Source organism: Rosa rugosa, chromosome 1 (assembly GCF_958449725.1).
Source record: "Rosa rugosa chromosome 1, drRosRugo1.1, whole genome shotgun sequence".
Taxonomy (NCBI): Eukaryota; Viridiplantae; Streptophyta; class Magnoliopsida; order Rosales; family Rosaceae; genus Rosa; species Rosa rugosa.
In genome coordinates this window covers 48,923,404-48,935,627 of record NC_084820.1, presented here as the reverse complement: position 1 = coordinate 48,935,627, position 12,224 = coordinate 48,923,404, and the positions used below count along the sequence as shown (strand labels likewise).

The following is a 12,224-nucleotide window of genomic DNA, read 5'->3' as shown; positions in this document are numbered from 1 at the left end:
GTTCAGGAGGCTTTCAAAGGAGAATGTTGTTACACCATCTCGCTAGAGGACTGGTCCAAATACATTAACCTAAGACATCTTGAATTATGTACAGCTCAAAAAGCTAGACTATTAACAAACTGTTATTGAACCAATATATAGTGTGTTTAAAGCATAACCATGAAGAGATAAAACTCAACAGGGCAAGCTCCCTAAGAGACACTATTGGTTGGGAACTGTCGGTGTCGGTGTGGGAACTCACTCGAATCCAAGTTGGATCTAAAGAACGTTCGTGTCAATTGGAAATCTCAAATTGTGTTTTGCTGGTTCTTTTTCTTGCAGAGAAGGTTGGGATACCAGAATTATTAAATGGAGTAGGTAATGGGGTGGAAGCTCATGTGGCTAAAATTGAATCTGAGATTGGTGACTTTCAGAAGCTGCTGATCACTTGTAGTCTCATACTGAAGAAACTTGGCATCCCTATCAAACAAGTAATCCATATCTCAAGTCTACATCACTTACTTTATGGGCTTGTCCATCTTACATGTTAGCACATTGAAGTTTATTTTCTCCATAACAGTAGTTATTACATTAGGAATGTGTAGCTATAATAAGGCTCTGGTATCTGTAACCAAAAAGAGCTTTGGTATGCTCATTCTTGTTTGCTTTTGCTTTGGATCTCACTCAATAATCTTTTTTGAATTCTTTTTCATGGGAATGAATGCGAACTATGACCTTTTGGGAATGAAATTCCAAGGATTCCAATGTTGTACGCTTGGTGGTTTAATTTCATGAGTACAATTCTTCAATTTTCTAACATGGAACTTATTTAACGAAGTTATCTGATTTCTGTTTTGCAGAGGAAGCTGATCTTGAAATACACCCACAAGTATAGGCTGGGACTCTGGAGGCCTCTAGCTCAGCCAATGAAATCCTAGTAGTATAGAACTAGTATGTCTTTTACACAAGTTGTCTGCTGCGAAATCACTGCTGCAAAATGTATGGAACCTGCAAAGACAAATGTTGCTTTCTACAGATTCTAGTATTTGTTCACTCTAATTTCATGGACAAAGTTTGGCGGTTAGTGGTCAACTGGATTTAGTTGAGCAATCTACTTTGTAACTTCATTGGATCAAGTACCCTCGTTGCATGCGGTGTCAATGTTCTATCTTCTAGCAAAATGTTTTAAAGCTAGCCTGCAAAGTATGATGGCATTGAAGTCTTTATTGGCTTGCCAAACTGATTATCTGTGACAGTAAATTTCATAATATCAAATCTCAACCTTTTCATATCCTATACAGTTGAGCTGTTCAGAAATTTTGTGGTATTGTTGACTCATAAAATATTGGTTGTACAATTCAACCTCTCAACCTTTCCCTGGCATGTTTAGTTCTCTACTTTCTGCAATTGATATTTTCACTAAATCTTGGTTTCGGGCTCTTGGTCGTTGACAATGCAATTCTATAGCATTCAAAAGGCAAGGATGGTTTTAGTGAGAGAAGTTGTCTTTGTGATTTTGTCTTGCTGTATGAGGATTTGACATGATAGACCTGAAGGTCTATCCATACACTGTTCCACTAAAAAGATTGTGTGCGTGTGTGTTTTTCTTTTCCCCTTAAATTTTTAGGTGTCGATAATGCTTCAAAGAAAGATACATGGAATAAAGATCAAAATGAAATGAACCTCGTTGCCTTTTACTTTTGCCACTTAAGAAGAAGCATGAGGAGACTAACCTGAAAAACCGTAGCTCTCTGTTTAAGTCAGGGGTGTTTGTAGGTGGTTCACATTGACTTCTAAGATTAACTCTATGAGTGTGTATTATGCCAATCATAATGGGGTTATTAGTTTTCACATGCACAGTAATTATCTACTAGGTGAATAAGAACTTGTAAGTTGTAACTTCCCAAAGATCTTCCTTGGCAAATAGAAACTTCCAAAAGATCTTGTGTTATAATCATATACTGTAATTGAGCATTAAGACCCCAATTACAAATATGCCCAACATAAGTGCTTCTTTAAGAGCACTAGTATAAATACATGTTTGTGTATGGATACCCCCCCAAAACATCACAAGTTGATTTACTGCAAGAAAAGATAAGCTAGCATTACTGCATTAGTATTGTGTTCCGAATTCCGATCCTGTCTCTTTCATTATACTCTTCTTCCACAATCCAAGTTTCTTCTATGGCGATGAAGAACAAGAGGCCTAGCCAAGGTCGACGCCAAAAGATACCAAAGAGAAGTAACTTGCAAGTCACATTCTCGAAAAGGCTAGTGAGCTCTGCATGCACCCTCTGTGGAGTTGAGATTGTGATCTTAGTCTGTTCTCCGGCTAACAAGCCATTCTCTTTCGGCCTCTTCAGCAGATGTCAGGTTCTTATTTTACTCATGCTTATCGTCAAGTCAATGTCGTGGCTCATACTTTAGCTAGTTTTGCTTGTTCTTCTTCTAGTTCTTTATTTTGGGGCCTTGAGCCTCCAGCTTGTATTGTTGATGTACTTTCTAAGGAGTTTACCTCCCAATTAATTTGAGTTGTCAGTTTCTCTCAGAAAAAAAAAAATCTATTAATAATATAATTTGATCTGTTCAAGGTTGGGCTCAATTGAATTACCACCAAATGTATTGTTGCCATCATCATTCTTCATACATAAAAGGCTTACGTCCACTTGGTATGTTTTACGTGCTATTGCAATCAAACTTGCAATTTCCAAGTTTACATATGAATGATTTTGCGCCCATTCAACAAATTGAACATTGCAAACAGGTCACCGTACTTGTCTCTCCTAATTTATATATTGTAATATCCTGATGGGAGCTCTTTTCTCTTCTTCTTAGCTTTCTTTCTGGGTTACCCACCCTTGGAAGATATTGTGAAAAATCAAATATTTTCGATAAAAAAAATATTATTATTATTATTATTATTATTATTATTTGTTACCGGTTTATCCCGGTTAGGCCCTATATAGAAAACCCCGTACTAAGCGGAATTCCGATTGGGTTTTGGGAAAGGCACAATCCCTACTTAATTATCTGCTCGGATTCCACGAGCCCCAATCGGTTTAGGGTCTTTCCCTTAAGGGAGACACAATCCCTACTTAATTATAGGGAAAAATTCACCAACGGTGTCTAGACACTTAGGGGACTTTCAAAATGATACCTGAACTTACAAAGTTGTCAATGTGATACCTGGACTCATATTTTCGTATCAACGTAGTACCTACGATCAAATTCCGTCACGGAACAGTTATCTAGAGGCACGAGTCCGGCACGTGAGGCACAAAATAAGAGTAAAAGACTAATTTACCCTCAAAAATATTTTTTTATTATATTTTTATTCTTTATTTTTTTTTTCTTTCTTTCTTTCTTTTTCTTTCTTTCTTGTTTTTCTTTTTCAACTTTTTCTTCCCTCTGGTTATGCAGAAGAGACAGCGATTTTTCTGGGTTCTAAAGACGATCGGAAAATCGCTGGCGATTTGATGGAATCGATCGGAATCGCCGCTGCGTTCCGGCCCGGGAGAGGAGGTTGGCCCGGGCGTGCTGCTTGGTTCTCTGGCGAGGATCGGCTCTGGGTTGGCGGTCGGTGACGGGGCAGATCGATCTCGATTTCCTCCTCGCCGGTCATGGTTTCGCTCCTTCTTCTCTCCCTCGTTTCCGGTTCGGTGGTCCTGCTTCTGGGTCTGTGGCGGATGGTGTGCTTCCTGCGTTGGATCTGTGTCGGTTGGGGTGGCGTTTTTGCGCCGGTTGGAGGTGGTTCGTCGGCGGTCCTCTGTTGATTGTCTTCGTCTCCTGTTCGTGGATCCATGGTCGTTCGGTTCGTGGGTCGACGGTGGCGCTCGTGGACTGGCTGGTGGGGTTGTGCTGGTGAGGGGGATCTGACGCTGGTGGTGTTGCGGAGGGGTTGGTGGTTCACGGTGGATGCAGTGGCTGTCGTCCCATACTCCTCTCTGATCCCATACTCCTCTCAGCCCTTCGACCCACTTACCTTCATCTCCCACAACGAAACAACCTCTCCAGGCCGCCATTGGAGCCCTCAACACCATGAATTGAACACTGAACCTAGCACATACAACCCAAGCACAACACCAGTCCAACAATAAGGCGTACTCGCGCCGTCGGGGAAGAACTCCGAAGAAGAAGAAGAAGAAGAAAGAAAGAAATAAAAAAGTAGAAAGAAAGAAATAAAAAAAAAAAAAATTGAGGGTAAATCGGTCTTTTTGCCCTCTTTTTCGGCCTCACGTGCACAATTTAACGGAGTCGTGACGGAATTTGATCGTAGGTACTACGTTGATACGAAAATATGAGTCCAGGTATCACATTGACAACTTTGTAAGTTCAGGTATCATTTTGAAAGTCCCCTAAGTGTCTAGACACCGTTGGTGAATTTTTCCCTTAATTATATTCCGGGCCTAACTGGATTAAATTCATCAACACTTTTGACCATTTATTTCGTTCAGATCACATAAGAGTCATCCACTGTCTTTAATTTTCTTTAAATAAACCATCATGATTTGAAAATTTCAAACTCTCATTAGACGAGACGTCCGCGCGTCACCAAGAACAAGATTGCAGAAGTCGGCGGCAAGGTTTTCTTCTCTCCTGCAACGAGAGAGAATAGAAGAAGGAATAATTATAATAGGATAAGAATGTGCGGATAAAATCTTTTTTTTTTTTTGGGTAATTAAAGTTTTGTAAATATAAACAGATCAGACTGAAGGCCCATCTTCACACCCATCCCATTGTAACATACTCCAATTCCGTCATTCTCCTGCATATATATTGTGGAGAATTGGGACTTCAGCCGCATCCCAAAAAGCAGAGCAAAACCTTCTTCGTCTCCACAAAACTTGCAGAGGACAACTGGTCGGTCCAGGTAACGATTAGACCCTTTAAAATTGCTTCTTATTTTGTTTTGCTTCTTATTCGTTGAGCCGTAATTGCCGTCGGAATTGAATTAATTTGTGTTCTAATTCCTAGTTAGGGTTAGGGTTAGGGATTTGTTTCTTGGGTTTTTGTATGCACATGGTTGTGATATTATTCTACTTGATTGTGTGATAGGTTGATTAGGGGTGACACTCAGCATGGGGGAGAAGGTCGAAAACTATTTGTACTTGCAATTTAAGGAACATCTTAGAAGGGTGAATCTTAACAAGCTCGAGGAGCAAAAGGAATCTCCTGAGTTTGAACTAGTGGCAGATTTTCTGGAGGAGAAACTCCCCTATGGAATGTGTGTTTTTTTGCAAGATTCGAATAAATTGTACATGGTTGGAGGAGAAAGGATTCGGAAGAATGAAAGAGCTGGAAGGTATTGGTGGGAAGGATTTCCCGTTGCTGCAAACGAATTTGACCCCTCTGGCCTCAGTTGTGATGTTTTTGTGTTAGATTCCTCCAACGGAAAAATCTCTGCTGCTCCTGGTTTTCCAAAACCAAAAGGACCAAAGATCAATGCCAAACCTTTGGCCACCATCGGTGACAAGGTATACGTAATGAGTTTTCGGCCATATTACTATCGAGGTACGCTTCCATCTCCGGCCTTTGAGTGCTATGATTCTGCAAAACAGTCATGGGAGGAGCTGCCTGTGCCTCCAAATTACTATCATTTGCGTTCTGCTTCTCCTACTCATGGGTTTCATTTTGTGCTGGGCCCAAAGATTTATTTGTGCACTCGTCATGGGTTCTTTTGTTACAACGTGGATCAGTCCCCACCTAAATGGGAATTCATAGTAGATGCAGAGTGGCAGTTTGATCGGGACACCTCATATGAATCAGAAGTGGAAATGGTAGACCACAAGATTGAGGACCCCTCACTGCCTCTGATACCGGCTTGGCCCTACCATTCTATATGTTTTGCAGAACCGGGAAAAGGGGGCCTCGCCGTTGGCTATACTGCTCAAGGATTAGTGGGTTACTTCTTGGCATCTAATGGTGACCTACTGTATCAAGAGCCACTTAATCAGTTGAACAGCAACTCTAAGCTTCCCTCCCCCGATAACTATTTCTTTGGTGGAAAAGTTTGCTATGTAGGTGAAAACAAATTCTGTCTCATTCTATCCGGAGAAATTGATCAAACTTCATGGTCGTTGGCTGTAGCAACTTTTGATGTGAAATGGAAAGCGGATGTTCAAAATGATGGTGATGGAGGAGGGAAACACTTCTACCATGATCTTCCTCTGAGTTATCATCAGTTTGACAATATTAATTCGTCTTTTTCTAATGCTTGCGAATATGAGAACAACGAGTCTCCGAGGCTTTATGATTACTTCAATTTCCAGGATGCCTTCGTCATGTACGGTCACTCTCTCACTCCCCTCCTCCCCCCCCCCCCCCCCCCTCGGATTTTAGTATATTAGCAACTGTTCTCATTGTGTCTAGTAGTTTCATGGTTTGATATGCATGATGTCCCATAAATAAAATAAAGTAAAGAAGGTGCATGGTTATTATGATAAAAAAAAAAAAACGTCAGTGCTTGAAGATTTATTTTCAAGCCAAATGATTAGCAGGCAAATACAATTAGAAACTACCTATGTTGGTCCAGTTTTAGCAGCTTGAACTATTCCCTCCAAATTGGATTACATTTCTTGTTTTATTGCTTTCATCCTTTTCTTTACCAATGTATTATATGTTGGTTTTTGCTTTTATTCATCTCGGCTTTTGCATGCATTTGCACAGCTATGCAATTGTTCTGTCATTTTATTTTTTTGTTCATATCTCTCAGATCCTCCGAGCCTAAGAGCCAGCGTCACCACAACCACAAGCGCAAGCGGAGTATGATGGGTGTAGGTTTTCAGTTGGTGTGAATTGTCTATGGTTGGGAGGGGTTAGATAAGGCGTGCACAGTCGACCGCTTTTGTTAATGTTGGATTTTGTGCTTTGTTTATCCCTGGGTTTGGTCCTCCAGTTCCAATGAGGCTTATATTGTGGGCTGATATAAGGCATGCACAGTTGACTGCTTTTGTTACGGAAGATGGAAAGTCTTTAAGATTACCATTTCTGGTTGCCCAAGGTGTTATTAGGGTATTTTGGTTGTAATATATTTCTGATAGATATTAGTGTGATTTATTGATTGTTTCCAATTACTATCCTTTGATTATGCCTGCCAGTTGAATATTGCTATAAGAACTTTTTTAATTGGACATAGTTGTAGCTTTAATATGAAATGTCAAGTTCATCAATTGACAGGAAAAAGAAAAAAAAAAAACATTTTTTCTCTTTTTTCTTTACCTATTTGTCTTCCTGATATAGATTAATTGTTTTCCCTTTTGTAATAGTTTTCTTTCATTTCAGTTCACTGGAAAAACAGTTGGTATCCTCGGTTTGGGAAGAATCAGCAAAGCAGTTGCCAAGAGAGCTGAGGCTTTTAGCTGTCCCATCGCCTACTTTTCCAGAACAGAAAAACCAGATTTGAAGTATAAGTATTATCCTACTGTTCTGGAATTGGCCTCATACTGTGATGTTCTAGTTGTTGCATGCTCACTTACTGAAGAAACCCGCCACATCATCAATCGTGAAGTCATTGATGCTTTGGGGCCAAAGGGTGTTCTCATTAACATTGGGAGGGGTCATCATGTTGATGAGCCTGAGTTGGTATCTGCACTGCTAGAAGGCTGATTAGGTGGAGCTGGCCTCGATGTGTAGCTGCTTGAGCTTGAAACTGTGGTGCTCTTGCCTTATGCAGGAAGGGACACTACAGAAAATTGCAATGCAATGGCTGACCTTGTTATCGGGAATCTTGAGGCTCACTTCTTGAACAAACCATTGTTGACACCTGTGATTTAACAGTTTGTGCATCCGTATATAATGTCCATTGGAGGCATCATCTTGATTTGGCACTACAGTAACTAAGATCATTGTTTCTGGATTGGGAAACTCATGTCGAAACAGCTGATTGATACAAGTCCGGTCCATTATTGAAATTATCTCATGGCATCTTCAAATACATATTTGGCTTCTTGGTTTAGTGATTGGTTGCATTGCATCCACTCATCTATCTAATTCAAAGCAAACAAACTTTTAATTTGATGAGCAAAGCAGCAAAGTAATGTATTTGACCATAATATATTGGACGGAAACCCATTCACATATTTGCTAATTATGAGAAGCCCACAAAGATTGCTCGCACTAGCTAGAAGTATGGAGTCTCTGTTTTGGGTTAAGATTGCTTGGAGTGAAGGTTTTGAAGAAACGGTTTACAAGAATGTTGTTTGGGTCCTTAGAAATGGAGGAAAGGATTGATTTTTGGATAAAAATACGATTACACGAAGATTGCTGCTGTAAATGGAATTAGTTGTGGAACAAGAACAAAGAAAATTAGGGATGTTATTCGGTCGGTTCGAATTAGTTATGTTTCTCGAAGGTGGATTTAGGTAACGACTTAGTGAATAAGTCCGCTACATTATCCTCTGATCGGATTTGATTCACTTCAATCTTTAGAAGTGATTGTTGTTGCTGATTATAAAAGAACTTAGGCGATAACTTTAAAACCAAAGCTTTCGGTTTCAAAACTAAGCTATCAATTACCAACCAAATTTTCAGTTTTTAATCATATCTACCAAATTCGTATTTCAGTTTTTGGTATTAATTACCAACTTTAGAACAACTAATTCTTTATAATATAAATTAAAATGAACAAAACTAAGTTTTTCAATTTTATAATCGTAAACTTTGTATTCATCTACTAAGAGCAACTTTAGCAATGCTAGCCATTTTTGAGTCAAATTTTAGCCAAAGTAGCTAAAATGTTATTTTGGCTAGCCACTTTAGAAATATGTCTGCATCAGTGCTCTCTATTTTAGGTAGTTTTGAATTTATATTATTTTTTAAATGAATATTAAATAGTTTAAATGTATTTATAAATTACATAAAATAACTTAAAATGAATGTTTTAAATTATAGAGAGCCTCATCCCGCTCTCTATATTTAGGAGCGAGATAGCTAAAACTTATAATAGAGAGCCACTTAAGAGTCTGGAGCAGCTGCTAAAATAGATAAAAAACTAAACATGCTCTCCAAAATAGCTAAGGAGCCACAATAGAGAGTCTGCTAAAGATGCTCTAATTATAGCTTTCTTTTATATATAGGGGAAATGATCATTTACCCAATTTCAGCTTAAAAATTGCCCACTTGCTCCACTAACAGTTTTTTAACTCCATTTACCCAAAACACTCTAAGAGATTATTTCCCTAATACCCAATTAATTCTTTTTTTATTCTTTTGATTTATTTTTGGGACTTTTTTGCCCTCTCCTTCTTTCTCACTTAGAGAGAAAAGTCATCCTCCACCTTGCTGTGCTCCGGTGACCAGTGGCCGGCCGCGGACTCCGGTGACCGGAATCCGGCGACCGGTGACCGAAATCCCGAATCCGGCTACCGGTTTGGTGACAGGATTCCGGCGTCTGATTTTATTACCCCCCAATAATACCCAGTAATCATATTATTGCCCCCCAATAATCATGTTATTGCCCCTCAATAAACATATTATTGCTCCCCAATAACAAGGGTATTGGGGATCAATAATCAAGGTTCTAAAAAACGCTAGGCGCTAGTCGGGCGGTAACCCGAGGCCTAGCGCCCAGGGGCCTAGGCGGGGACTAGGCGGTTTTTATTTTATTTTATTTTATTATAATAATAAATACAAATGAATTAAATTTTTCACATAACTCTTGATAATTAATTGAATAATTATATTCAAATACTAAAATCACTTAATAATTTGATTGAGTAATTCACGTGCCCTTATCTCAATTCCAATTAACCTTATCATGTCAACGTGGCCAAACCATATGACAACAAAAAGTGAAAAAAGTCAAAAAGCTGCTCACTTCCTCTCTCTCTCTCTCTCTCTCTCTCTCTCTCTCTCTCTCTCTCTCTCTCTCTCTCTCTCTCTCTCTCTCTCTCTCTCTCTCTCTCTCTCTCTCCCCTGCTTCTTCTTCCCGAACTCTATGTCTCTCTCTTCACTCTACCAGAAAATGGAGAACAAGAAAGAAAGCCACCTCTTCTTTTCCCTGACCTTCACTTTCCTCCCTCCTCTCTCAAGTCCCAACCCTCCTCCTCTTCCCCACCTCCGTCCCCTTCCTCTCTCAAGTCCCAACCCGAATCCATCTCTTAAACCTCCGAACCCGACCTGGACTCTCTCTCACTTCAACTCCACCTCCGCCTTTACCGCGACGCCCTCTGCTTCAAAACCCTCACCTCTCTCGCCGCCGCCATCACCTGCAACTTGAGGAATTGAAAAAAAATTCTAGTATTATTCCAGCGCCCAGCAGCTCCGCCTAGACCACCTAAACTCCGCCTAGGCGGCCGCCAAGGAGCCAAACGCCTACAGCCATCGCCTAGCCTATAATCGGAACGGTGACTCGACGCCCAGCGCCTAGGCGGCCGCCTAGGCCGATTTTTAGAACCCTGTCAATAATTAGTGAAAAGTGAAAATATTTATAATTTTGAAAGTTTTTGTAGGTTTATCCAAATAAATAATCTTATTATTGCCCCGTAATAATCTTATTATTGCCAATAATAATTTTATTGCCCCCCAATAATCATATTATTGACCCGCAATAGACATGCATAACTCCTCGATAAAACCTTTTCTTTTTTCTTTCTTCTTTCCTCTTTCCTTAGAAATGTATAAGCCTTATGCCAAATTTACCCAAAAAAAAAAATCCAACAGAACGATGCGTCTGAGCGACGTTGAAGCGTCAACCGTCCGAGAGAAGCCCAGTCTTGGAGAACGACGCCGTCTAAGTGACATTGAAGTGTCAACGTCTGAGCGAAGCCCAGACCCAAACTTGGAGAACGACGCCGTCTGAGCGATGTTGAAGCGTCCGAGCAAAGCCCAGACCCGAACTTGGAGCGTGGAGCTTCGAAGCGTCGCCTCTGTCCGGGAAAGGAAAGCCGCAAGGGAAAAGCAGCGTCGTCGGCGTCACTCAGCCTCTCCGTGTTGCCGCCGTCTCCGTTGCCATCAGGATCCGAACCTGCGCCGCCAAAATCGATGGGGATGTTCCTCGCCGGAAATAGATGAGAGAGAGAGAGAGAGAGAGAGAGAGAGGGAGAGAGTCTGCAGCTGCAGAGAGAGATAGAGGAGAGAGAGTGAACCTGTAATTTTTTAATTAGTTGAAGGTTGAAATTGTCATTTAACACTGAATTGGGTAAATGAGGTTAAAAAAACTCTTAGTGGAGTAAGTGGGCAATTTTGAAGCTGAAATTGGGTAAGTGGCCACGGCCCCTTATATATATGACTTCAAGTTTTAGCCATTTTCAATAACATTTGATTATTTAACCATCTTTGACTAGATTACTTAAAATACATGTCCTATATATTAATGTAGTATATGTAGTAATGTTCATATTGTTATGAAAGTTTTTATGTTTATTTCTTAATATACATGTATGTGTATTGAAAACCATACTATATAAATCTAATATTTAGATAATTGGTAGATTCGGTATTTACCAAAATCAAACCAACTTTTTCTGTAATTTTTTATTTCGGTTTTATTGGTCTCGGTTACCAAAAAGTCAGTTTACCAAACCTAAAACATCGGTTGGTATTCGGTCGATTTGGTAATTATCAAACCAAGTGGTAGCCCTAGAGAAAACATAGCAATAAGACCAAATCGCAACAGCAAGAAACAAATTTAAAAATGCAGAAATTATAAATCACGAAGCAGATGATGTTTATGAGTTCTCTGAGGTTGCCTATTAGAAATGTTAATGTTAAAATTCTGCATCACAAGAAGAACTCGATCTGAAGCTAAAGTATACCTTCGCAATCGATGTTGCCAAAAAGACCGATAATTAACACCACCTGATGCCCAACACAACTTGTTTTGTTAACTGCATATGCATCTTTGGAGTAGTAGATGCAACTAATTGTCAAACCTGAAGGATTGTTGGTCATTTTATATACAAAGAATGTAATTGGATCTGGTCTAGTCTCTATTTCTACATTAACTATGACTTGACTGTCACGCCCCAAATTTCGAATAAAGAAATTCGAATACGAAACGCGATAACCTAACAAGCTCAAAAAGAACATTCAGAAAAATTTTCATTTAAACTATGCAACAAAACGAACTGAGCTCACAATGTCAATACTGACTCGTTCTTTAGAGTCACATATTATATTACTAAAGAGTTTACAAATTAAACTGAATAACAATTTGATGAATAAACACACACAAAACTCACTACACAGCGGAAGACTAAAACCAAAGTACCCTTCTACGTCCAAGCTACGACAACATCAAAACTTCA

The 12,224-nt window shown here is 39.7% G+C and overlaps 1 protein-coding gene and 1 pseudogene across 3 annotated transcripts; both read left to right on the top strand.

Moving 5' to 3' along the window:
• The first annotated feature begins 4,691 nt into the window (after positions 1 to 4,691).
• LOC133725231 (uncharacterized) lies at positions 4,692 to 7,399 on the top strand. Of its 3 annotated transcripts, none has more exons than XR_009854321.1 (4): positions 4,692 to 4,849; positions 5,035 to 6,262; positions 6,692 to 6,990; positions 7,261 to 7,399. XR_009854321.1 is itself a non-coding variant. In XM_062152395.1 (3 exons), exons 2-3 carry the CDS (start codon positions 5,058 to 5,060, stop codon positions 6,771 to 6,773), a joined length of 1,287 nt encoding a protein of 428 aa, XP_062008379.1. In that variant the 5' UTR covers positions 4,692 to 4,849; positions 5,035 to 5,057; the 3' UTR covers positions 6,774 to 7,230. The 3 variants fall into 3 exon arrangements, 1 of the variants encoding a protein (XP_062008379.1); XR_009854320.1 differs by having other exon boundaries at positions 6,692 to 6,979; positions 7,261 to 7,395; XM_062152395.1 differs by lacking the exon at positions 7,261 to 7,399 and having other exon boundaries at positions 6,692 to 7,230.
• LOC133729576 (glyoxylate/hydroxypyruvate/pyruvate reductase 2KGR-like) lies at positions 6,880 to 7,752 on the top strand (annotated as a pseudogene).
• Positions 7,753 to 12,224: the final 4,472 nt, after the last annotated feature.

Excerpts from the sequence above, each read along its gene's own strand:
- LOC133725231 (XM_062152395.1), top strand. The coding sequence starts at position 5,058 with ATGGGGGAGAAGGTCGAAAACTATTTGTACTTGCAATTTAAGGAACAT. Across the intron at positions 6,263-6,691 it reads TTCCAGGATGCCTTCGTCAT|ATCCTCCGAGCCTAAGAGCC; the intron begins GTACGGTCACTC and ends CATATCTCTCAG.